The sequence below is a fragment of the Meriones unguiculatus genome, chromosome 12 (assembly GCF_030254825.1).
Source record: "Meriones unguiculatus strain TT.TT164.6M chromosome 12, Bangor_MerUng_6.1, whole genome shotgun sequence".
Taxonomy (NCBI): domain Eukaryota; kingdom Metazoa; phylum Chordata; class Mammalia; order Rodentia; family Muridae; genus Meriones; species Meriones unguiculatus.
In genome coordinates, this window is record NC_083360.1 from 76,757,459 (window position 1) to 76,784,771 (window position 27,313).

At 42.6% G+C, this 27,313-nt stretch overlaps 1 protein-coding gene across 9 annotated transcripts in view; it reads left to right on the forward strand.

Annotated features, from left to right (window-relative positions):
* Positions 1–27,313, forward strand: part of Nfia (nuclear factor I A) — a 526,906-nt gene that overhangs the window by 464,786 nt on the left and 34,807 nt on the right. For 6 of the 9 annotated variants that reach the window (XM_060365916.1, XM_060365920.1, XM_060365919.1 and 3 more), the window contains 3 exons: positions 7,657–7,835; positions 10,058–10,223; positions 26,691–26,782. In XM_060365916.1, coding sequence (XP_060221899.1) covers positions 7,657–7,835; positions 10,058–10,223; positions 26,691–26,782 — 437 coding nt within the window. The remainder of the gene's footprint in view (positions 1–7,656; positions 7,836–10,057; positions 10,224–26,690; positions 26,783–27,313) is intronic. The other 3 variants (XM_060365918.1, XM_060365922.1, XM_021651476.2) reach the window with 1 other exon arrangement.

Here is a 27,313-nt window from a genome sequence, read left to right on the forward strand (position 1 = left end):
CCTGGGAATAAACTCCAGTTTCTTACTTGCCTACCAGTGCCCTGTAATGGTAATATCAATGCAAGAGCCTGTCAGAGTATTTTTTTTTAAATCCATTTCATTGACATTTCTTATTCCCTTCCACCACCCCAACACTGCATAGGAGAGGAAGGTTAGCAGGGAGAGGAGTCGAAGTTATCTTAGGCCACTTCCTGCTGGCTAGGGTGGTCAGGTACCCTGTGGAAAGTCAATCTTCATTTCAGGGTATCTCCAGCTTCTCATCGAACCGCATCGACGGTAACCAGGAGCAGCAGGGGACGCCCTAGCAGCCTTCTGCTCTCTGAGAGGCCCCTCAATGCTCTCTGAGATCTTGTATTTATTCCCTCCCCAGAGTCCTCAGAATTAAACTGTCTGCAGCTGGCAAAGAGCCCCTCTCAGAGCCCACATGAGGCAAATAGTCTGCTGCTGTGGACCATCTGAATCAGTCCCATCTCACACACCTGGGATCAAAACAAAAACCTGTTCACATATCATGAACCAAAACGTCCACAACACGCAGCGGCTGTCCGTCCGTTGGTCATGGTGTGATCGGAACCAGCATCACGTGCCACGCGTACACTCTTATTTAACCTCGCAGCAAATCCATGTGGTATTGCCCCGCCCCTTACAGAGATGGCAAACAGACTCATGGGCAGGTTCAGAAACTATAGCTTCTATTGTAGCAGAGAGGGGTGGGGCTAAAACTTAAACCCAGGTGTACAGAGTGGCGGGAGCCCTGAGTGAAGGAAGTCCTGAATGAATGTGTGTTGCTGACACAGGCACGGCCCATGGAGGACGCCAGTGCCTTAGCCCCACAGAGTGGCAAAGCCTTCCCCAGCTGAGGCTCAGGAGAAGTGGAGAAGCTTTCCTCTGGAGTCTGGGTGTTTAGGAAGGGCTGGTCAGTGTGTGCAAAGACTAGCAGCTTCGGCCTCCTCCACCCAGATGTTTACAGCCTGAGGCAGCTGGCATGCAGAGGCCTCTCCCTGAGATTTGCTCAGCCCTCCCCCACCCCTGTGCCGTACCTAATAAGCATGCTGAAGTTCCGGGTTGTGGTAGTGGCAGACCCCACCCGATCCCAGATGTGTCTGTGTGTCGGTCCTTTCTTCATTCTCTCACTGCCCTTCCTCAAGGCTCCAGGACACAAGCTGCATGGGCCTCGAACACTTAAGTCTATTATTCCAAGACCCATGGGTTTTACATTACGCTGTGTTACTAATCTGACTTAGGTGCTTAACCTGGAATGACATAGATAGGGCACCTAGCTCAGGACAAGTCATGCTAAGAATGGTGGAGAGACATAAGCAGAGGAGAGTCAGCACAGGCGTGGAGGACCTTCTGATGGTCTGGGAAACAGCCGAAGACTGGCGCTTCCCAAATGGCTTGTGAGGAAGAGACAGAGAGAACCCAGGTCAAACCCAGGCCTGGCCTGTATTCTGAAATGAGATATTATTGAATGTAATTTCACCCTTTTTTTGATGTCATAGAGCCATTCCTGTAGCACAGAGTAGACTATTGCCACAGACCTTCCAAATATCCTCTACACCAGCCTTCCTCAATCCGTGAGCCTCGACCACTTTGGGGGGTTTGGACGACCCTTTCACAGTTGGTTGCATATCAAATATCGCACGTATCAAATATTTACATTACGATTCAGAACAGTAGCAAAATCACAGCTATGCAGTAGCAATGAAAATAGTTTTAGGGTTGGGTGTCAGCCTAACGTAAAAAAAAACTGTATTAAAGGGTTGCAGCATTAGGGAAGTTGAGAACTTGTGCTCTAGACTGGTAGTTTCCATTTACGCTCTAGACCAAAACCCGGAGCTTTTAAGAAATGAAGAACGTTTTCCTCCAGGAGCTGTGACTTGTTTTTTGTTTGTTTGTTTGTTTGTTTCTGTGTGCGATAAGGGGGAAGAGGTCACACGGGAGCCACGGTCTGCTTGTAAAAGTCAGAGGCCAACTCTGAGGGGTCAGGAGAGACATACATTTTTATATAGTTAAAACTGATACGGATAAGAATGTGAAGCAACTTTGGCCTCCCTTTGTTGGAGGAAGGGAGGTCTGTTTTTCCAAGAGGCGTACGCTCTGATCTCTACTCAGAAAGATGTCTTTAATTCAAGTAGCATCACCTCACCTCACCATCTTGGAACCCTCCGTAGCATACCGTTTCCGTATCTGCAGCAGCCACGCAAAAATGCCGCTGCCCGTCCCGCAGAGCATCACGCAATGTGATGCTTTTCCTTTCACATGCTTCTCGGTGACACTCAAGGTATGGACTGAGAGTCTTGGGGAAAAAAAAAATCTGAAGGACCTCAGCTTGCTCTGAGTCCCACGCTTTGTTACTTAGCAAAGGCTCAGCCTCCTAAGTGCCTGAGTACCAGTTCCAACCCCCCCAACCCCCCTTCCCGTGTCTGTTAACATAAATCACACAGCTCCAAACTTCTCAGCTTTCGTAAATGGCAGGCCTGATTCATGCATGATTTATCAATTATAGCTGTGGGCCATTAAGATAGATTTCTCAGCTTCAGGTAGGCTGCAGCGGGGGTTATGTAGTGTTGGTTTAGAATTTCTTAAGAAGCTCAGCCGTTGACAGCCCAAACAATGCAACTTCCGTTTGCCCTTGTAGAGGGCTTTTTGGGTTAAATGGGATTCTTATATTTTAACTTATAATTTCTTCTCCTTTTGGAGCTTTGTCTTGGCAAAAAAAAAAAAAAGTTTACTTCTAAGCAAGAGTAGTCAGGAGTTCTCAATGCCATTCTTTCACTGAAAAAAAAAAAAAAGCTTATCTAGCTGCTGCAGACAGATGGGTGGAAGTTCCTTGTTACAATCCAACAGAAGAAACAACTTGGAGCCTCACCTGTTGCCCCTAATGATTAATGTGAAGACCATGACACTTGGCAGATTCTAGTCTTGGTAGTACCCTTCATTCTCACCAGGGAAGTAGCTTCTATCTTTAACTACTTGAGGGAGGAGTAGATTTTATGGCTGTGTCATCTCTCAACAGCTTTTCTGTGTAACCTCTCCTAGGACAGGCTAGGATCTGATGCCAAAAAGCAAAATCTAATGTCATGTATAAGCCGAGAGAATCTACAGATGAGGGATACATCAATCAGGGCAAAGACAGGACTGGATAGAATAACATGGTCTCGGCACATGCTGACGTTAGGAAAAGGGGATGTGTTCTTAGAATTTGGAAGGTTGATCTTGAGAAGACCCCCTGGAAATAGAAGAAATAGCTTTCTTTCCTAAGACTTTAATAAAACACAAAGATACAAGGTCTGGCTACTTACCCTCAGGGCTGTCTTCTCTATTTGTTTTATGGTCACATGCATTATGTCGTGACACTCTCACTCACGTCATGTGTCACTCTGTACAGTAATGACCTTGGCCTTCTCCTCCCCAGTCTTGGGCAATTCTGATTTAAGAAGAGGAAGTCTTTTGGCTTAAATGTATGTTCAGCTGTGTTGGCCTTTCAGTGTTCTCCTTTAAGTTAAAAGAGATGATTTTAAATAATTAGGAAGTTCTGGATTCTAGGGGCAAGGAGGCAAAGCCATCACTGGACCCTTAGGAAATCTTGTTCCTAAATGTGTTTGTGATGACTTTGTTTGGGCCATCACAGACCATTTCCCTCCTCTCCATCCCGTTTGTGTTCCCATGAGAAGCCAAAGTTGTTGTAAGCCAGGTTGGCTGCTAGCTAACAGTTAACCTAGTAGTGAGAGCCATTCAGATTGGAGTATTCCCAACAGGCACTGTGTTGCCTCTGGCTTGAGGTTCTGAGAGAGCACTAGACCCCAGAAGCAGCCAATTTGGTAGAGCCTTTTAATTCACAATATTGTATTCACATCAACATGGATCCAGACGGATGCCCTGCGATAAACAGTAACTGCTGGAGAAAAGGCTTTATTGATGCTCAAGTAAATAATGCACATTTTAAAGGATCTAAATATGCATTTACATAATGTACTATAATTTTTTTGTTGTGTCAACTATTCACACACACATCCTCCATAAGATTTGTTTCTCTTCACCAAAAATTTGGACTCAGCTTTCTGTGCATTCCATTAACAACATGCCAGCTTCATCCTGGCAGTTTCTCTCTGGTACAACTTGCCCTAGCTATCTCAAAGAACATTTACTGAAGTAATTGTTTGGTTGATTTAGCTCCACTGACTCCTTCTAAAATGATCTGAGACAACTTAGATAAAACTTAGGTACACCGAGAACATCAAAGCCAAGATAAAAGGGAAGAAACAAAGAAGTAGAGAGGAAAGAAGAAAAAGACATCGATTAAATCTTAGCTCTGGACTTCTAACTGGCCTCTGTGCCCAGTAGGAAAAGAAGATTATCCAGAGAACACCAGGATGCAGTAGTAATCAACAGATCTTTGTGACGTCTGTAACAGGTCTCTCTCTGCGGAATGAAAGGCCATGATCTAAAATCGTCTGCTTCTGTCTCTGCGGTGAACTTTTGTCCCCAGCAAGAGCAAAGAGGCCTGAGGAGGACAGCCCTGTAAACGCAGACTCAGCAGATGTCTGATTTAAAACTTCAGGCTAGATGACTTCCTGGAATTAATTAAGAATTAATTGATCCTAGTCAATCAGTCATTATAGAATTAATTTTATACAGTAACCATATATCTTTAGGTTTGTACTGAACTCTCCACCATAAAGAAAAGATGAAATAAAGTCCTGTTTCTAAAGTGTAAAAAAGAAATTAAAGTCTATAAATTTATGCTGCTAATGATTTTCTTTTTTTACATATATTTCTCTAATTTTTTTACAATTTATTTATTTTATATCCCAATTGTAGCCCTCTCCTTCTTCTCCTCCCAGTCCCACTCTTCCTCCCTCTTCCACCCATCCTCCTCCCTAGTTCACTGAAAGGAGGAGTTCTCCCTTGCCATCTGACCCTAGCCTATCAAGTCTCATAAGGACTGCCTGCATCCTCTTCCTCTATGGCCTGGCAAGGCTGTCTCACCATGGAGAAGTGATCAAAGAGCAGGCAGCAGAGTCCATGTCAGAGACAGCACCTGCCCCCCTTACTAGGAAACCCACATGGAGAATGAGCTGCCTATAGGCCACATCTGAGCAGGGGATCAGTACTCTCCATCCATGGTCCTTGGTTCATGCGTCCGTCTCTGCTGGAACCCCTGGGCCCAGATGTTTTGACTTTGTTGCTCTCCTGTGGTGCTCCTATCCCCTCAGGTCCTTCTATCCCCCCCACTCTCCCATCAGACTCCCTGCACTCTGCCCAAAGGCTTTGATCCCTTACTTGGTGGAGTCTTTCAGAGGACCTCTATGGTAGACTCCCATCCTGTTCCCTCTCTTCTGCTGCTATCGCGTGTCTATCCTGTTTGCCTTCTGAATGAGAATTAAGCATCCTCCCTAGGGTCCTTCTTGTTGTTTAGCTTCTTTAGGTCTGTAAATTTTAGTGTGTTTATCCTATTTCATATGGCTAATATCCACTTCTAAATGAGTGCATACCGTGAGTCTTTCTGGTTCTGGGTTACCTCACTCAGGATGATCTTTTCTAGTTCTATCCATTTGCCTGCAAATTTGATGATTTTTTTTAAATAGTTGAGTAATAGTCCATTGTGTAAACACACAATTTCTGTATCTATTCTTCATTTGAGGAACATCTGGCTGCTATGAGCATCTGTATGTGGTATGGTAGAGCATCTTTCAGGTATATTCCCAAGAGTGGTAGAGCTGGAACTTGAGGAAGCGCTAGTCCCAATTTTCTGAGAAAGTGCCAGATTGATTTCCAAAATGGTTGTACAAGTTTACATTCCCACCAGCATTGGAGGAACGTTCCCCTTTCTCCACAACCTCTCCAACATGTGTTGTCACTTGAGTTTTTTATCTGAGCCATTCTGATGGGTGTAAGACAGAATCTCAGAGTCGTTTTGATTTGCATTTTCATGAATATGAAGGACTTTGAGCATTTCTTTAAGTGTTTCTCTGCCATTTGATATTATCCTGCTAAGAATTCTCTGTTTAGCTCTGTACCCCATTTTTTAATTGGACTATTTGGCGTTTAACTTCTTGAGTTCTTTATACATTCTGGATATTAGCCCTCTGTCAGATATAGGATTGGTGAAGATCCTTTCCCAACCTGTAGGCTGCCGCTTTGATCTGACGACAGCGTCCTTTGCTTAACAGAAGCTTTTCAGTTTCATGAGGTCCCATTTATTGGTTGTTGCTCTTAGAGCCTGTGCTGTTGGTGTTCTGTTCAGGAAATTGCCTCCTGTGCCAATGAGTTCAAGGATCTTCCCCACTTTTTTTTTTTTTCTAACAGGTTTAGTGTGTCTGGTTTTATGTTGAGGTCTTTGATCCACTTGGACTTTAATTTCGTGCGGGGTGATAAATACGGATCTATTTGCATTTTTCTTTTTCTATTCGTAGACATCCAGTTAAACCAGCACCATTTGTTGAAGATCCTATCTTTTTTCCATTGTATGGTTTTGGCTTCTTTGTCAAAACTCAGGTGTCCATAGGTGTGTGTTTATTTCTGGGTCTGCAATTAGATTCCACTGATCCACCAGTCTGTTTCTATGTCAGTACCATGCAATTTTCATCACTGTTGCTTTATAGTACAGCTTGAGATCAGGGATGAAAATATCTCCAGAAGATCTTTTATTGTACAAGATTGTTTTAGGTATTCTGGTTTGTTTTGTTTTGTTTTTCCATATGAAGTTGAGAATTTTATCCCCTGTGTGGAGTCTTTTCTGCTTCAAACTAGTCTTGGTCTAAGCATTGTCAGCTCCTTCACATAAAGCCTTTAACCTTTGGTGGTTCATGGCCAGCATCCTTCAAATTCAAGAACAAAAGCATTCCTGGAAAAATTATTAAGCATCTCACATAAGCTTCTTTTATATCTAATATAATCTTGTACAAATGATATTTATCAGGGTTCAAATATAAAGAAGTTATAGTCTGAATCTATTATCAGATTTATGGGAGAGAAGCAACCTTTCACAAAGTTCCTGCCTACTCAGCCTGGAGTTGCCTTGGCCATGAAAGGGCAACAAAGAAAAATGCAACATAAACCTTCCGCTGTAAAGTGAGGCACCCAAATTGCATGGGTTCATTAAGTGATCATTTACTACAGACTTCAAAAAAAAAAAAAAACCCTCTAGTCCTGAATTAGTCCCTAGGAATTTCCTTGAAAGGAGTATAAGAGCTTTAACAATGAATTATTATCTATGGATAGCTCAGCATGAAAGGGGATCCATATGTGCAAAGTAGAATTTGTCAAATGTAATGTCGGTTAAATCAGGTCTAATCTACCAAATACATTTTTTATTGCTTGCTTCATTAAAAAGGCTCTTAAGGTAATGAATAATCTTCATCTTCAACAAGGATTATTAATGCCTTTATAACTCACGTCCACTGAACACAGAGAGGCAACTTGAAATTCTATCCTGCTCTAACCTCCATGTTTGTCTTAGAGCCTAAAAGGAGAAAATCCATCAGAGCTGCCCAGTGCTACAGCTTGTCACGTGAGCAACACTGTGAACTGGGCCAGGAGAAGAAATGAAAAAAAGGCGGCTGTGTGATTCAGCTATGGCAAAGCAGGTCTTTTTCTCTAAAACCTGATGGGTTGTGTTTTGTTTTGTTTTGTTTGTTTTGTTTTCTGCAGCAAGTCCACATGCAACACCATCGACTCTCCACTTTCCAACATCACCCATCATCCAGCAGCCTGGGCCTTACTTCTCACACCCAGCCATCCGCTACCACCCTCAGGAGACGCTGAAAGAGTTTGTCCAACTTGTCTGCCCTGATGCTGGTCAGCAAGCTGGACAGGTCGGGTTCCTCAATGTAAGAAAACCTTTTTTTTTTCTTCCTTCCTGCATCTCCAGAAATGTTAACCAAATGTAAAAATAACAAGAAGACCCTTTATGACTGTGTGAGTTTTGTGTTCTGATATCATGCTGACTGACTGTCATAGTATTCTAGATTACAGGAAAGTTAACTTGCTGGTAAGAGTGATTGGGTTTAAAAACAGTGTTTGTGTTAAGTTTGCAACTGTCAAGCTTATGGATATAAATTGTCTGGAGAGTGAACTCTGTAACCTTCTGAGTTCCACCTCCTGCATTCTAGCCCCAGGATCATACAGTTAACAAAATAGAGAGACCAAATAATTTTAAATAATGATTTGAGTAGTAAAGAGAGGTAGAGAGCAGAAGGGGACAGATGTTTCAGATCAACCACATTGATGTTGTTTAAAAAAAAAAAAAAATTACAGTCTTCTAACACTTTAGATCAAGTTGACCAGTACTTGAACTCAAGATGCTAGAAGCAAAGCTTATTATGGTTTGTTATTTCTGTGAGTAGTTATCTTTTCTACTTATCTTCATATAAAACTAAGCCATGTTCAATTACTACAAATGAATGTTTTCGTTTTTCTCAAATAAACCAAATAATCACAATTTGAAATAACATTCCAATAGTAAAAGTTATTTTATAAAATCATGAATTTTATTACAAATATAAAAGCTATATGTTTATAATGAATGACTGTATCCCATGGCCAATAGCAATAATAAATTGAAACCAGCAGAAAGCCATATTTGATTTCCTTTTCTCAAAACATCTATGCATGAAACCACAGATTATGCATACTTATTCCTGCCTGGTTTAGAATGTTATATCACCCTGCCCTGTCACCGGTTTTTCTCCTGTGCAGAAAGACCTGATTCTGCAGATCTCAGCCAGAATGGGCAGCTTTGACTAATGTCTGGTGATATGTTCACAGATACATTTCTGTCTAGACAACAAATCAATATGGTGCCTTTTTTTTTTCATTTTGCTTGTATATTCATTTGCTTGGCTTATTCTAAAATATTCACTTATGGACTCTCAGTCCGCTCAGAAATAACACACAGACAAGGATGCTGTGAGAGTGCGTAGCCTTCTGACCACTGACAGTATCTAAGTAAAAATACTGAAAATACCATGAATGCTGATGAAGGAGTGATCCTTCCTCTGCAGAATTATTAAGTTTATTCTTAAAAGCGGAGGACAATGGGATCTCCTTTGGCTGAATTTTGGGTTGGAGCTACAGTCTAAATACAGGCTGTTATTGGCTGTAAATCAGCATGGAAAGCCACTTGGTAAACCATGAGAACCTGAGCTGATCACAAGCACCAAGTCTGACTTCTGAACATCCAGTGTGTTTGTGTTTTTGTTTTTTTTTTTTAACAGTCATGACATCATTTTATATAACTGTCAAATGCCCTGTTTTGCATTTTGATCAAAAGCTATTTTGAAGCTATTTTGAAGACCATGAAAAATAAATGTTGCATGTTCTTTTCTGAGGAAAACTTGCCCTTGGTAGACAGTTGCTATTAGGTGGGTGTAGTGGCACACACCTATAATCCCAGCACTTGGGGAGGTAGAGGCAGGTAGATCTCTGTGAGTTCGAGGCCAGCCTGTCCAGGACAGCCAAGGCTACACAGAGAAACTCTGTCTCAAAAATGAAATGATGTTCTAACATCAGAGAAGCATAAGTCCTTTGGCATCTGTTGATATAAGTCAAATTAGAAGTTGTATTTCTACCTAGTAGAGCCCTGATAGATAAGTATTAAAGTCTCTTTGCAAAATGCTATATGAAATGTGAATGAAAATGTCCATGTTGATTGAATACATGTATTAAACTCTTACAAGATCATCTTTGAGAAAAGAAAAGGAAATACTTTTATATATATTTTATATACATATTTAGGGAATCATCATTTTACCTATATAAACACACATGGTGAAATAATGCCTCAGGCTATAAGCAGGTTGAGATTAAAGAAGCATTTAGTAATTGTGAAAGTTTTGATGGAAGCATCAGCTAATACAGCACTAAGCAAGAGTTATTTGGGAGGGACAAGACTTGGGTGCTCTGGACACGACACAAAAGACTGACGTGCTGCCCACAGCTGAATATTAATGATTAACATGACAGGCACCTAATGAATCTCTCCCTTTTAGAAGCAGCTGATGGCTTATATCTGTTTATTCTTCCTGTATGTGTTTTCTCTGAACCCATGCAGCCCAATGGAAGCAGTCAAGGCAAGGTGCACAACCCATTCCTCCCCACCCCAATGTTGCCGCCGCCACCGCCGCCGCCGATGGCCAGGCCTGTGCCTCTGCCCATGCCAGACACCAAGCCTCCAACCACATCAACAGAAGGAGGTGCAGCTTCTCCCACCTCGCCGAGTGAGTATGGCTGAGATGAGGCGCCAGCTACTTGCCGTGCTCCGTGCCCTTGAGCTCACACCTAAGCCTTGTCCCTAGCTGTGCAGGCTCCAGCAACACACACACACACACACACACACACACACACACACACACACCATTATGTCTATAACATAGGCTGGCAGAGCCCAGACCCAAGTCACAGTGAATACCGTTCCTATACACGGTCAAACTACACCAGATATGGAAACAGTTGGGTGTAGGCAGTAGACTAAAATGGTGTAGTGTGAGGACTGAGATCAAACCATTAAACCTTGTGTGTCGCTGGAGTTGTTTGGATGAAATGCTATTCCCGTAGTGTTCTAAGAGCATCTGCTTGTATATATTCTTAGTAGCAAAAGGTCTGGTTATCCCTAGAAACTTGATGAGAGATAAAGCGTATATGCCTTGTACATAAGACAGAAAAGGTATCTAGGTCAAAGTGTCCATTCAGAGGTGTGCCCATGAGAGAAGGAAGGGCCCGATAACAGGTCAGAGCCAGAGGCCATGGTAGCTGCATGAGAAAGCTTAGGAAGGGAAGGAAGTAGAGAGTAGGAAAGAATGGAGAAAGAGAGTACCTTTTGCCTCTTCTCTCAACAATCTGGGAATACTTGATCAGTAACACAGAGGATTCTGAAATATACATATGGAATGATTCAACAGTAAAGAATTATTCAGATACTTCTTGGTGTTTTGGAGATAGCAATGCTAGAAATAGTGTGACCACACAAATATGGCCTCTAGTCATGCCTTCAATAATGGCAGAAAGTGATGGCTGGAGTTTTCAGGTGACCTAGTAGCCTCGCCTTGAAAGATGGCGTGATGGGCCCTACCCTAATGATTTAGAGAGGATGAAAGCATAGGGTTGTACCTAGTGACAGCCTGAGCCGGGAAGGGCAGACGATTTAAAAGGAAGTAGGAATGAAGAAAAGGTGTAAGAGCGCTTAAGAAAAGGAGTATTTGTAGCAGGAAAAGTAATAGCAGTTGAATGGAAGGGAACAGGGGGAGGAGTGTTTTGTAAATATAAACACCTATTTAAATAAGGACTCTTTCTTGCATTCAATATTGTAATCAATGATACTGGATACAGGAAAGAAGGGTCCAAAGAGAGACAACAATCCTCTGCTTAGACCATAGTCACTGAAACTGGTTCTGGGGATATTGAATCCAAAGTGACCTGCATCCCTCTTGGGCACCGATGACAGTGAACTTTGTGTTATCTACTGTTTATGTATCTGGATGAGTAGATAAGCATAGATTCTGCAGCAAAAGGACGGAGAGTCCAGAGACACTCTGGGGAGACAGAGGTACCTGGTAAGGGATGGTTCAGTCCAACACTTACCAGCCCAGGGGAAAGCCAGTGTCCATTGATGCGGGAACGAAGCCACTTAGCTGTGAGCTGTTGGCGCTTCTCAGAAACAAGCTGGGAAAGGGCTCGCTCGAGGCAACATTTTTGCTTTTATAAATCACATGCTTTCTTAGAAACTGAAATTGCAGGACGGTTTGATCTGTTTCTTCTTAGCAGTCTATTAGCGCTCAGCTGCAGCAGGAAGCAGCGTCAGGCAGGGTGTTAGGTACAGATGTTCAGCATCCCAACCGCGCGGCCAAAACTGAAACCGCTTTCAAAGAACAGTGGCACACACTTTTCTGTTTAGGGGTTTGGGATTGCTTGCAATAAAATAAGTTAAAAAAATAAAACAGGAAATCAAGCCAGACAGTTCCTCTATCATCAACTTTTGGGAGGCCTCAACTCCCCCTTGACTAGGAATAGTGTTCGCTCCTCTGCCCTCTCTTACAGAGGTCATCAGGATAATAGATGTGCTATGCGACAGACAAAAGGCCAAGGTGTCCCTTTTTAATATCTTCTAATAATGAAATACAAAAGGATGCCAGCCTAGAGCAGAGTATGTGTTGCCTCTGGCACTCATACTAAACTGTTCAGCATGGCCAAAAAAACATAGGCAAGACAGATCTGGAAAAAATTGCCTATAAAATAAATATATTTTAATGGGAAAAATCTGCCCCCATGCCTTTAAAAATCAGGGGAGTGGGAGTGAGGAGAAAGTTGTGCTCTTCCCTAAAGAGAACTTCTGCATTTTGGTGCGTATGCATAACCATTGGTTCTGTTGGGCAGAGCTGCTAGAACATGACAGGAAGGAGGCCTGACCTGCGAGAGCAGTTCACACCATGTGTTCCATTCTCACTGATAAGCCTGCTGCTGTGGCTTTCCCTCTCTGCTAAAGAAAACCTCTTCTCCTGTCGTGTTCTTGAGCATCAGCTGTGTGCCCAAAAACCCTTGTATATGCTAGACTTCCGCACTTAGAAAGGGGGTAAAACGATTTACAAATCATGATCTTATAAAGACTTTATTTCAAAAGGGAAGAGAGAGAACAAACAGTAAGTATGAAAGGCAGGTGATGGAAGACAGTGACCGACCCCTGTGTGTGGAAATCCATGAACGGTAGATGGACAAAGAGCAGTAGGGATGGGACAGCATGCAAGACCTACCAGCCCTTTTATGTAAGAGAAAGGTCCTGATGGAGTGGGGCCAGATGACTGACTGGTAATCAGCCAAAGCAGACCGGTATGAGCGAGGAAAGTGAGGACAGTGAGAAAGAGAAAATCAGAATCACTGGAGAGCAAACAAGGGCGGGGTAAACCCCTGGGAGCTCGAAGCTTGTAGGCCAGTGCCAGGACTTGGACATTTTCTGCAAGTCAGACTGTGAGCAGAGGAATGCTTCCTAAATCCTGGATGTTCATAGAAAATCCTGGAGGGCTTTGTTGGACTAGGTTGCCAGGGGAAGAACAGAAGTGGGGCATAATGAATGTAACGGGGGGCTTGTGTGTCCAGCCCACCCCCTGCCCCCATTACAGACAGAGAAGTACCAAGGTAAATGAAACAAATAAGACCTTGCATCCCAGTGGGAGAGGAAAGCCAAAACAACAAAACATAAGTGAACCAGAAAGCTAGGGACCAATAGATAAAATTGAGAATGCAGAATTGGGCAGAGTATAGTGAGGTTGCCATGACAATCACGCAGATGAGTTGTCTATGCACTGACATGGGGTTGGGGTCAGTAGAGGCTATAAGGAGCCCTCGGACTCAAGGATATCCTGAAGATAGAGTTAGTAAGACGCATCTGAAGTGGGTTGAGAGAAAGGAGAGAAGTAAACACCTGTGAGATGTTTTACCCTGAGCATGAACACGGTAATGACCTCTAGGGTGTTTTACCCTGAGATGAAGATAGGAAGGTTATAGGAGAAGCCATTCTTGGTGAGGGTTGGGCACCAAAAGGTTGAGCCCATTAGACCTCCCAGTAGTTGGGCTAAACAAAACATGCTGCTGATGGCAGCTCTGGGCAGGTTATGAAGACTTTCAGAGTCCTTCTTTAAAAAAGGACTTCTTTTAAAGCATACAGCACAACATGTGAATTTTTTAAGAGGCTGCGTGTGGTGGGGTGTGCCTTTAATCCCAGCACTCAGGTGGCAGAGGCAGCTGGGCCTTTGAGACTTTCAAGGCCAGCCTGGTCTACAAAGTGAGTTCCAGGAGAGCCAGAGCCACATGGTGAGATTGTGCCCCACCCTGTTAAGAGAGAGAGAGAATGTATTTTCTGAGTGCTCAGGACTACAGCATCTCATGTCACTGGTTGGAACTAGTTCATAGCACAAAAATGGCATTTTACATATTTTTTTTCCTGACGTGAAGATTAGCATCATAGCATGGAATTATAATGCAAAGGAGAAAACACTTTTGAATTATGGTAGGAAATAAAATATGCATATTTCCTTTGTTAATTAATTAAAAATCAATTTAAGGTGCATAAAAGCTCATAAACATTTTTCTCCCCCATTCCTTCTTAATTATGAACTTTTGATTTTTTTTTAAACTAAAATTCTATTAAAATAGAAGCATGTAATAGCAAGTTACATTTATGGTTTTTTTTTTACGTCTCAAATGAATCTTGTATCTGTTTCATTCCGTAAATGAATATGCACCTATAACAATTATCTACCACCAGAACAGAAGCGTTTAAGCCTAACAATTAACATATGTTCAATTCCTTTTGGTTAACAGAGTTCCTTGCTTGTGTGTGCTCTCTTCTTGCCACTCCTTTGAGGTCATCATTTTAGAGACAGGGCAACTAAGATGAGACTTAGGGTTATATGTTGCTCAATATAACATTCCGATGGTGGTGTGGTGGGACTCCCATGCTCTTCCTACTACCTCCAACTATAACTAGGTAGCTGTCTTAGTTAGGGTTTCCATTGCTGTGACAGAACACCATGAACAAAAGCAACTTGAAGAGGAAAGGGTTTATTTCGGCTTACAGTTCCATATCAGCTGATCATGGAAGGAAGTCAGGGCAGGAACTTAAGGCAGGAACCCGGAGGTAAGGACTGAAGCAGAGGCCATGGAGGAGTGCTGCTCTACTGGGCTGAGCTTCCTGGCTCGCTCAGCCTGCTTTCTTAATGCAACTCTGGACCATCAGCCCAATGGTGGAACCACCCACAACGAGCTGGGCCTCCTTTATCAGTCATTCATCAAAGAAATGCCCCCATAGACGTGGCCCCAGGCCAATCTGGCAGCAGTTCAGGAGGAGGTGCTTGAGAGGAAAAGGAAAAGCTGAGCCTTTACCAGATCATAGGTGCTTGAGGAATTCTTTCATGTGCAGTACCTCATTTCATCCTCACATTAACTCTATGAAGAAAAACTTCTTATTAAACTAGAGAAAGAGAAGACAAACTGGCCTGATAAGGTAACTTTTTGAAGGCCACCCAGCCAAGTGTTATAAAAACATGGTTCACACCCAGCCATCTCGAACCTGGAGTTTCTAAGTTTTGCTGTGGCATTAAGACTCTATGCAATAGTCCAAAACTTCCTTCTTTAAGGCAGTAAAAACTCTAGAGAAAAATATAAAGGATATTAGTAGTTGTTGGTACTTAAGTATGAATATGTCTTATTAGGAGACTTTTTAAAAAGCAATAGATTTGAGGGAAGGCATGGTGATTTTGAAATAACATCTTTCAGAGAAATGGTAGGTTGTATGAGACTGATAAACAAATTAGTGGCTTCATGTCACAAGGCACTTTTTCACAGCTGACTATATTATTCTTTTCTAAATTTCAAATTGCTAATTAATAAAATTCTCTTTGGCATAGAGTCCTATAAATTTTTATAATGCCACAGATTCTTGTAACTGTCACCATAAGCAAGAGACAGAACAATTCCAAAGAATTCCCTTGCCATTTTTGCTTCCTCTCCAGTCAGTGTCTCATGTGGAACAAAACTCATTTTGCCCTTTTTCCAAATTAATTTTAACCCCTGTATTAGACTGCCATTATGAGCATGTGAATATAAGAGAGACAGAGACAGAAGCAGAGACAGTGACAGAGACAGAGATAGTTTTCTATGTAGTCGCGGTTGGCCTGGAACTTTCAGCATTCCCCTTCCTCCTAATTCTGAGATTACAGGCTTAAGCCACTAGACTCAGCTTCTCCTTTATAGTTTGGGTATTATATTCTTCTGCATTAGAGGTTCACGAAGGAGACCTGTTTTAGTCAGTGTTCTGTTGCTGTAGAGAGCAAGCGTGACCATGGCAGCTTAAAGCATTTCATTGGGAGCTTTCTTACAGTTTCAGAAGGTTAGTTCATGATCATCATGGTGGCAGGCATGGTGCTGGAACAGTAGCTGAAATAGAGAGGGGGAAGGAGGAAGAGAGAGAGAGAGAGAGAGAGAGAACCAATTGTTAACTGGGAACTGCATGGGCTTTTGAATCCTTAAGGCCCACCCTGAGTGACAGGGCCACACCTCCTAATCCTTCCCAAACAGTTCTGCCAACTGTTGACCAAGTTTTCAAATATATGAATCATTCTTATTCAAGCCACCACAAGACCCAAATATATGTAGTGTTTAGTCTAAGAGAGTGGCATCAAAATAGAAAAAGGCAGTATTCAATAGAGTATACTGGGACACCTTGTAGCCATCTGGAAAAATATTTCTTCCAAAAAAATAAATTTCATCTAGGACCAAAACAAACAAATAAAAAAACACTAAAAGGTTGACTTATACATCTTTTAAAACCACAGAACAGTTTTGAGAGAGGGAGGTGTCTCTAAAAAATACAAAACAAAGCAATCCATCAAAGAAAAAGCAAACAAGTTGTGTACTAAAATATCAAAAAGTTATGCACGAGAGAAAATATTTGCAGCACTTGTGAGAAAAGGCCAAAATATTTAATACATGCTTTTTTTAAAGTCAGGGACAGAAAGACCAACAATCAAATAAATACAAGAAGGGACATGAAGAAAGAAAAGGAAGACATTTGATAGTTTCCAATTCATGGGATGTAGAGCCATGTAAATAAAAACTTCAAAAGTTTTTACCTGCCAGATTAGCAAAATCAAAAAATATCTTAGCATGATGTTGGCAAAACAGGTCCCACCCAGGCTATTGGAGGACTGCAAATGTTCAGAGTGTGTGTGTGTGTGTGTGTGTGTGTGTGTGTGTGTGTCATTACATACAGCATTTATGCCACAAACATTAAATGTTTGGGGATGAAATCGTAAATATACGCGTATGTCTTCACTGTAAGCCCCACTTGTATTTGGACATATGCAGGGAGCTGCACCTACAGTGTTCACTGAAGCAGAGGTTGTGAGAGGCTACCTACCCATGTAAGTGCCCTGCACAGGTACTCTTTACATATCCAAGCTTATTTACATATAAAGGCTTATTATATACAGCCTTTGATATCTGCTTCTGTGGTAAGGCGGCCTGAGACCTGTGACCCGCACTGAGTGCTGTCACAGAGTGGATGGATAGAACTTAGTGACTGAGTTGACTGGAGGAAGAAGGCAGGGCTATCGGGAATGCCTCCTCTGACAGAAACGAACGATGCTATGTTTTGATTTGCTCTTTTATAAAAGATAACAATTTCTTTGTGTTTAAAAGTATTCGCATAATGGTCTTCTCACAGCCTTGCTCATACACCAAATCTGTGGACCCTGAACCAAACAGCAAAATGTGCTATCTTTGATAAAGAATAACGTCTTTCCTTTCAGAGAGCCTTCAGAGTAAAGGCTACGTTTTTGTTCACAACAGGCAAGTTGTTTAGGGACCCCCAGCATACAAATGGATAAACACTGTCTCCAATAGTAATTTTTATCGTTTCCAGAGCAATTTGTTTTGTATGCAGTCTTTTGTTTCTCTGTGCAGCCTTGGCTGTCCTGGATTCGCTTTGTAGACCAGGCTGGCCTGGAACTCACAGGCCACCTGCCTCTGTCTTCCCCAGTGCTGGAATTACAGGCATGAGCCATCACACCTGGCTACAGTCTCTTTTTTTAATGTTTACATTTGCAAAAGAGAGCCAGAAAGATAACTCAGTGGATAAAGGCACTAGCTATAAAGCATGACAACCTGAATTTAATCCCTGGGACCACATGATGGAAGGAGAGAGCCAGCTCCCATAAGTTGTTCCCTGAGCTCCACACATGTGCTAAAACATGTATGTGATTGCATGTGCATGCTTGTGCACACACACACACACACACAAAATAAATAGATAGATAGATAGATAGATAGATAGATAGATAGATAGATAGATAGATAAACAAATAAATAAATAAATGTGCTTTTAAGAAATGTTAATTGTAAAGGAAAAAAATGTTATTGAAGTCCAGGCACTGGGCAGGTTATTTCCAAATGCATTGGGTACAGTTATTAAAACTATAAAGTGGAATTGTGAAACCTCTTCTAAAGAAAATAAAATTGAGCTAACATTCAAACTCGAGCCTCTCGGGCTCTAAAGCCCAGCGCTTTCTATTCTGCCAGGACACATAGTTGTTGACAGGTGTGATACTGTGATTTTTCTTTGAACGTTCTAAAACACCCCATAAAAACGTGTTTTTGTTATTTCAAGAATAATAGTGCAGAATTAGGTGAAAAATACAGGACCCAGAACAGGGAAAAACACGTAAGATGAGAATTGCAGGGATGGGCAGCTCAATGCTAGAGCGCCTGCCTGACATGCACCAGGCCTGAGTTCAGCTTAGGAAAAGGGACAGTCTGGAAAGAGAATCGAACATCAGACTGTATTCATTTGAACAGCCATAACCAGTTTGAGTCTGCATTTGCTGTGGTGGGTTTTTTGTTGTTGTTTTTTTTTTTTTTTTCCTTTTTCGTTTTTGAGCTGACACATGAGTTTTAAGAATTTCTTTTTAAAGCTAATATATGGCATTGTAGGAAACTTCAAAAGCATAAAAGTATTAAAAAGAAAATTGCATTCTCCATTAAACCACTATCAGAACTTTACTTTTCTTCCATTCCTTTGTAGTGTGTATTTATGTGTAGATTTCACACGTAGTCATACATATAATGGTTTGGATCATACTAAATGTAATACCTATGCCACTTTCTCAACTATAATATTATGCCTTGTTTATAAGAAAGTTAAAAAGCGCAGTTTTAAACAATGTCTCCATATCCCTCCCATCCATTTCACCATCCTTATGGACTGGGCCCCAGCATATCCTTGGACACAGATGTTGATCTTCAGGCCACTCATCTCCATGGGCTGCATTGCTGGACATGGAATTACTAAACAAGCAATAGGAACATTCCCCCTGAGACACATTGCCAAATTGCTTGCAAGATTTATGTCATTTATACCCTTACAAATCGTGATAAGTCTCATTGTAACATTGCCTCGAGAGGTTTGAGTACATTCTTAATTGTTGGGAAATACTTATCTTGTGAGTGTAAAAGATACCCTCAGACTCAAACTTTAGAATCAGTGAGCCCAAGGTAGATGCTGTCACATGGTTCCATAAATGTTTTCTCCCAACACACAGAGTAGTCCAGATCTTCTGTCTTTCTGAAATCTTCTCCACATCAGCCTGAAATGTCCAGTCAGAAGGGCCGCCTATCAGATATGCACCGAGGGGAAAGCCCCCATTAAAAGGAGAGTGGAGGAAATAACAAATATTATCCTGGCCTCTTCACATGCAGATATTTGGAGAGGTTAACTGTCGCTACGAAGATCACATTTCTCACAGAAACCAAATAGGGCACGCTGAGCACAGCAGTACTCGGTAGGCTGAAGCAGAGCTGTGAGTTTGAAGCCAGCCTGTGCCCCACAGGAAGAACCTGCCTCAAAGCAACAAAAACGCAAATAGATTCCACCCAGGATATTTTGGCTCTACCTTTGTATTCTTCATCTCACTGGCCTTTAAAAAAAAAAGTTTTATTTCTGGTTTTCCAGTTTCACTTATGCTCATTTTACTTAAAAGTTACTGGAACTATCTAGCCATAGAGGGGAATGCCTGAAGTCCCAGACTTGGCACCCCGAAGCAAGTCCACCACAAGTTCCATGCCACCCTGGGCTGCAGAGCAAGACCCTATCCAAAGGAAAAGAGAAAAGTTCCCTAGACAGTATTCTAAAGTACCCTGTCACCCTACTCGTCAGAGGCAATCCCTTTCTCACTTTCCAGTCATTTTCTGTTTGTGTTTCAGCCCTAATTGAGTATAATTGTCTATAAATGTGCATATAGGCCTATACACGCACACATTACATCCCTGTAAGGTGATCTTATTTCATATTGCAAGCATATTGTGATGTCATTCGTTACTATTTGAAGATACGAATGTCTCTCGAACACTCTACTGTCTGGATGAGGCATTACCTTGTAAGTTGGTTCCAGTTTGTCGCTCTTATAGGCAAAACTGTAATGAACATCCTGGAGCATAAATCTTTATCATTATTTTTATTGTCTGCTGAAGATAAATTCTCATGAGTAGGTTTCCAGAGTTACACAGCCTTCTGAGAGGTTGCAGAAGCTTTTCAAGGGAGAATGAGCCAATATATCGATCTAGGTTTCTTTTTTTAGCAAGCCCCGGCTGAATCCAGAGTCTGTTCCTCGTGCTGTTTAATATAACTTTCACCTGTGCCTACTCGTGCACAGGCTCGCCTTAGATCAATAAATATGTCCTGTCAATTGGAACAACACACAGCACTGATACAAAAATAAATGGCAGTTACAAATTTACAATGTGTCGGAAAGGAACGGAAAGGAACTGAAGCCAAGCCTGCTCTCTTTTTAAATTATAATGAAAAAAGAAAGCAATGCTCGGTCTGAGCAGAGTGGGGCTGGAAAGGCGTGGGGCTGGACACCTCCGTGAGGAGGCGTCACATTTTCACCCAGAGTTTCAGTAGTGTAAGGTCAAGGCAAACTCAGTTCAGAAGTCCCTCTCTGTGTACACAGCACACCTGTGCCTCCAGCCTTCCTGCCAGCCACTGAGGAGCCTGCATACACCTAGAAATACCAAGAGCAAAGCCAATCTGGCTGAGGTGACTCCTCCTGTGCCTTTTGGGAGCTGTTGGGCTACAGACATGCCATGCACACTGTTATTCTACATGTTGGTAACGCTAATAATATGAAAGTTAGAATTCGTTAGCCTTTCCAGGAAGGAAGTGTGCGGATGTGTCACTGTAATAACTTACCAGTGATAGGAGTCTTTAATTTCATGCCCCGGGAGCATGTTTCTATGTTGTAACTTGTTTGCAAAGACAACAGATTCGCAGAGATAATGGAACGAGACAACTGAGTGCGGAGATGATCCAAATTGTGGAAATTTGGAATGTCTATCTTCTAGATTTCAAAAGTGCAAGAAAAGAACTAAACAACACCCATTCATTCCTAGGAAGATCTCGAAGTCTCTGGCTTTCAGAGGACTGAAAACATCCGATACTGTCCCCAGCTAAGTGATATGCATAAGGCAAACTCATGTCCTGCACACTTGCTCATGCCAATAGATTTATTGAAAAAAAGGAAGGCTCCAATATTCTCCAGCATTCTCTAGTGACCTTGGAGGAAACAGCTGTTCAAATCCATAAATGAATTCAATCATAACGGTTTCCTTTAGAAATTAGCCCATCTCTTTTTCTAATAGTTTCCGTATTTTTTAAAATGGAATTTTCCTTAGCCCCACCCACCCACTATGGAACATGACAGGAAGTTAAAGACTTGGGACACTATTTAATGAGGTGCTTCAGTTTGCAACTTATCAACATCCTTCACCATGACCTGGTGTCACCGAGACTCATTAAATGTTGCAGTGGTTTGAAGACTCGGCTCTAAGTCTGTACTCCTGACTTGCTTTCGTTACCCGTGTTCTAATAACGAGCACAGTTCCCGGGCAGGTAGTAAATCACAAGGGTATTTGAATTAAACTAAAATTTTGAGGGGGAGCTCCGAAATGAGCTGCTAAAAACGAGGCAATGTGAGAGGTGTACATTGGTGTGTGGGTTAAGAAGGGAAAGGTCCCAAGTGGAGTCTTATCTGACTGTTGTACTAAGAGCCAAAACACCTTGTGTTTTGTTTATCTTTAACTTATGTCTTCCTTTTAAAAGAAAATCAACTCCACAGACCTCTTCCCCTGCATTCTCCCAACACTCGAAGTTTCAAATCCTTCAAAATAGTCCTTCTCTTTGCAAATGGCCACACATCATTCTAAGGCTGCATTCTGCCTTCCCAGCATAGACTGCTTCTTCTGGGATGTCCCTTCTCCAGGAACCTGGGAACCCCACTCCCTCACATCTCAAAAGCCATCTCTGTCTTCTCTAAAGCTGCTTCCTGTTCCTCCTGCAGGGTGTCACTGTCTGTCTTTTAACAGCCCACAGATCATCTGTATTAACTTTGGACCCTCAGATTCATTTTCTACACTTGCATTTCCTCCGTCAACTCTGACATGTGAGGATAGCAAATATCTTTGTCACCTTTATATGCAATAGTGTGGAGATGGGGTCTGGCATATGGCAAATGTGCAGAGAAAGCATCTGTTGGTTAAAATAACTCTCTGATAGACTCCAGAGGTTAGAGTTGGTGGATGTGAGCAAATGAAGAATGTTTGCCACCTTCGTGGGGTTGGCATCTTTGATGAAACAAGAGACACATTTCTCTCTGAGCTCTCCAGCAGGTAAATTCAGAAGCTCACAGTTCACCTGGTCTCTTCCATTCTTTTTCCTGACCAGCGATCCCACCCCTGTGCTTATCTGTCCCCTGCCACCAGCAGGAGACAGCTCAGCCCAGCAGAAGCCCACCAGCCGGCTTCCTCAGAGAGCATGTGGATATAGACCCAATCTTAAGCTTCAAAGAGGGCCCGTTTGCAGTCACGCTTTACACAGAAACCCAGGCATTCTGCCCCGGCTGCCTTCCTTCCACATCGCATTTCAGTTGCTAAACTAGACCTAAAAACTGCCTGTCTAGTTCCAAAGGTGCAGCACAAATACAGTGTGCTAATTTGCCAGGTTTGCATGATTTCGCCCTTGTGAAATATCATTCTTGATACAGACATCCCAATAGCAACATCTTCCTAGTTGTTGTTTCCCCCCCCCCCATTTGAAATTATACCTGCCAAATTCTTATCAGCATGAGCAAGTGTCGGTGGGTCAGGGCTGCTGCAGTCAGCACTAATCCATCTGGAGATGCTGTGGCTTCACATGTGTTCCTTATTCTTATTCAGAAAAGGGAGACCTGAAGACCAACAGTAACTCTATTTACTGCACCCATTGCTGAGCGAAAAGCTAAGTGCTCAGGGACACCTGCAGAGGACACAGAGCAGTGTTGATGTGGTCTCTCTACTCTTTTTCTCTATCCTCAAGGTGACCTCATACATTGCAATGTTCTCAGATGCCCTGTAAAACTGTTGCTGATTTTAAGAGAGACAGAGAGAGAGAGAGGGGGGGGGAGAGAGAGAGAGAGAAAGAGAGTGTGTCTTGAACCATTTTACCCAGTTGCTCTTAAAACAGTACATGTCTACCATGAAGGAGAATGGAACTAGCCATGCATTCAAAAAGGAAGAACCCAGGAGAATGCCACCCTTTGGATGTGAGGAGTAGGAGGAGCCATGGTTTGAATTTTGGTGCTAAGACTATGGTAAAGGCCCAATGATGGTTCTTGGACAGTACAAAGAAACACACCGGGTAAAGTGGGAAATGTCATCAGATAGTGCAAAAAGAGCTGGAGGCGGCTACTAACAAAACATTCTTCCACAATGTTAGGAAGACAGGCCGTGGCAATGTCAGTAAAATGTCTGAAAACAAAAAGCAAGCACTTGCTTTCAGAAGCTGCCAAATGAAGAATAATTTGATTTTTAAACAAGGACCTTCAAATAGGATTCTGCAGCTAAACTGGAATCTTTGCAGTCACCATAAAGATAATCACTAGTTCTCTAGGTCTCCAAAAGTCTCAAAATGTCTACAGCAGCTCCTCGATATTTATTTACCAGATTCATGGTTTCCCAGAGCTCTACCCATGGTATCTGACTATTGGCCTTATCGGCAGGGCAAAAGTTATCAAGGAAGCTACAGATGGGCTACAACAGCACCATGACACACTTGAGTGTAGAAAATGACCACATAGCCCATCTTCTCCTGATATTATGCTCACTTTGGAATCTCTTGTCTTGTCTGTGTGTATGTAATTGATTTGCTGTGACATATATTTATTTTTTCTTCACTTTCAGCTGAGGTTTTGCTCGGTAATACAAGCTCCTGATTCCATGGCTCCATTCTGGAAAATCATATTCAACTCATGTCATATCTTTTCAGGAACTAACATCCTGTTAGAATTGAGCTTCTGCCCATTGTGGCTATAATATGGATAGACATCAAAATCTCCTCTTCCCTTCCTTCCTTCTTTCCTTCCTTTTTACTTTCTTCCTTCTTCCATATTTTCCCCTTTTTACTTCCTTCCTTCTTTTCCTTTTTCCTTCCTTCTTTCCCTCTTTCTTTCTTTCTTCCTTCCCATGCTTTTTCTATGTCTATAAATGTGTCCAGAAGTTACCTTTATGTAAAACCATGTTTCCTAGACACCAGGCTATAGCTTAGGCATCCAAAGTCCTTGGGGTAAATAAGTGTGAACACATTACCACCTCTCTCACTGCCAGGACCTTTTTATTTTTATTTTTTTTAATAAGTGGAATAAACTTTGGTGTTTGAGTAGCCTTTTGGAGCATTACAGGCCTTCTGGGTTGTTCTGAAACCTAGATTGTGATTTGTCTGAGCAAAGGGAAATAAACAATGATTCCTTTCCTGGTAATTCTGAGCAGCTAAGTTGTTTGTATGCTAAATCTTCATTTCATTCAAAGACATGAAGTCCTGCCTCGTTCTTTTCTCCTAGTCACTAAGAGCCAGGGTACATCTCTCTACCCCAGAGCTCATGTTTACTATAAAGACCACCTTTGCCTGTTCTAATTTAGATGATGGGAGGAGAAAACACATTAAAAGTAATAATGTTAGCATTTAAGTCAAGCAAAAATGGGTAGCAGGGCATACTAAAAGGCCTTTCCAAACTAAGCCAGTTTGTTGTGATCAACATATCAAAACACATGTACACACCTCAGGAACATGTATGCTGTGCTTAGTTAGTGTGCTTTCTGGGGATGTTACCAGTGTGACAAAAAAAAAAAAAAAATGTCCTAAGGAGCTTTGCCGTGTGCCTATGACAAACAGCTGTCTAGTGCACACTCTTCCACCAGGACCTGAATCAGACTAAGGGCTCCGGCCACAGGACAGCAGGGGCCACATAGCTGCAGAATCCAGACATGCCTCCATCCACTTCTGTGCAAACCACCTACCCATTCACAAATAAAAAGAATTCTTTCCCCCTTGGCCTACGGGGCTCAGAATAGATCATTTCAGCACTAGCTTCCTCCTTATCTATCTCCTCTATTCTTCTTGTGTTCTAGAAGCAGGTAATAATACTGCCAGGTAATTACAGTCCACATTTTCAATATACAGTTTTCTTTTGGCCTTTCCTAGCATGCATTGAAATAAAGTCAATGCATTACAATATAGTACGAGTAGCTCAAACTTGCCTGGTATAATGGCTGAATGTAGAGCTCTCACTCTCGATTCAAACTTTCTGGTGTAGAAGGTAGCCCAAAGAACTCTGCAGACGTACATCATTAGACAGCATCACACAAAGCATTCACATCCCTTTATGTATAGCCCTTAGTGGATGAAGGCTCCTAGAACCCTGCCCTCAGAGAGCCCTAGGGTTCATCCTGTGCTCAGCAGTTTTAACAGGGTCACCGCTACCCCACATGACCATCACAGACCTGTCGGAAAGGTACATCTCTTACCAGCATAACCAACAGAATTTGGACCATATTGGTAGGAATTACATCCCTGTGAGTGTTTAAGAATGGGAACAAGAAGCGTGACAGTCTCCTGTAGTATGAGAACTTGTGATGCCAATAAAGACAAAAATGCCCTGTCAGAAATTGTGAGCTTTTTTTTTCCCTTTAGATAGTGTTTATCTAGAGTTAGTTGGTTTTTTTTTAATTCCTTGATAATTTCGAAATTTCAAGCTAGCTCAGCAGTTAAAGACAGGTACTGCTCTCACAAAGGACAGGTAATAATACTATAATACTCCAGCACCCGTGTCAGGCAGTTCACAACCACCTATAACTCCAGCTCCAGGGAATCTGACACCCTCTTCTGCCTGCATTCACATGTACTTATTTATATTATTTATACACAGAGAGAGAGACAGAGACAGAGACAGAGAATGAAATGAAAGTTATAATTAAATAACAACCCAAGGACTCTAGGACAGAGAAGGAACGTGAACTAAATTTTTGGAGTTTGAATTTGTGGAACTCCTAAACGTATTTTTGGGCTTGCAGCTCATGAAAAGCCCGATTTAGTTTTCTCTGGCAAAGAAGCTTCTAAACATAAAACAACAAATCTCCCATGCACAGTGAGAGGGAACGGGAACTCTAAAGGGTAACCAGGGCCCCAGCCTGACAGCTCAGCTCGCAGTTCTGCAGAAGGGATCTAGGAAGGGACAAGGGACAAAGTGGAGATTTTAGGCACACCTGGACATCGTAAGGCTACTAGACATGCTGCTGGGCTGAGTAAGGCTGCTTGCTCTAGCTGGGTTTTCACCTCCTTCCTGGAGAACCCCTTCATGCCTTCCTAAAGACTTGCCTTCCACCCCTACCTGCAGAGGCCCAGACTGGTTTGTGTAGCAGCTGAGAAAGCATGGCTGTAAAATGAACTGTGCGTCTCCATTTCCTACTTCGTCCCTTTCTCCCTGTCGCTAAGGCCAGGGTGTCTCTCTCTCTCTCTTTCTCTCTCTCGACCCCAGAACTCACGTTTAACACACAGAGTACACTTTGCAAATATCCTGCATGCTCTAATTTGGATGATGGGAGAAAACAACTCCTCTAAACATCAAGTTGATGGCGTTTAACACCCCCCCCCTCCCCCAGCGGTCCCTGGGAGCCAATCCCTGCCCACCCCTCCCTTTGCTAGCCAGATCCTTTCGCTAGCTACAATGTTTGCATTAATCAGCTGCGTAGGCTCAGAGACTGTGCGTTTTGGTGTTGTTTGTGTGTGCAATCTCGTGCTGCTTCCTGAACGCATGTGTCCCTTCCCTTCACAGCCTACTCGACACCCAGCACCTCCCCCGCAAACCGATTCGTCAGTGTTGGACCACGGGATCCAAGCTTTGTAAATATCCCTCAACAGACACAGGTGGGCCGCTCTCGTCTTTTCTGTATGTGGTGCAGCTTGTTTTATTCATCGGGTGCAGTTTAATATGTCTTGGGGCACACCAGACCACACGCCCCAGCCCCTCTTCGGTTCCTTATCTCCTGATCCCATCTCTCCCAGCCCTGTAGCCATGTTTTCTCTGTGTTCTTAGGAACCATAGACAACATTCCTGGGATCTTTGCTAGTACTGGGGTAAGAGAGGAGGGCTTTCTGGGCCAGACTGCTTTTGTCCTGGCAAGTTAAGGTTTCTGGGCTGGGCAGTGTGTATTCCCTCCCTGAGGCAGCCGTGGCTTTCTAGCTGTAAGCACGTTGACATGTGCCCAGTGGAACCTGGTTTCTATGGTATTGAAACCGCCGCTGGGAGACCAGCCACTTCTCACATTTTACAGCCCCTGGAAACCGGCAGACTTTCTCAAAGGAAGGAGGTGGGCGGGGACAGAAAGTTTCTAAGTTCTTTGTGACGTTCTTAATGTTGGGTCCTAGCTGCTGTGCAGTTAGGGTGCTGTAAGTAGA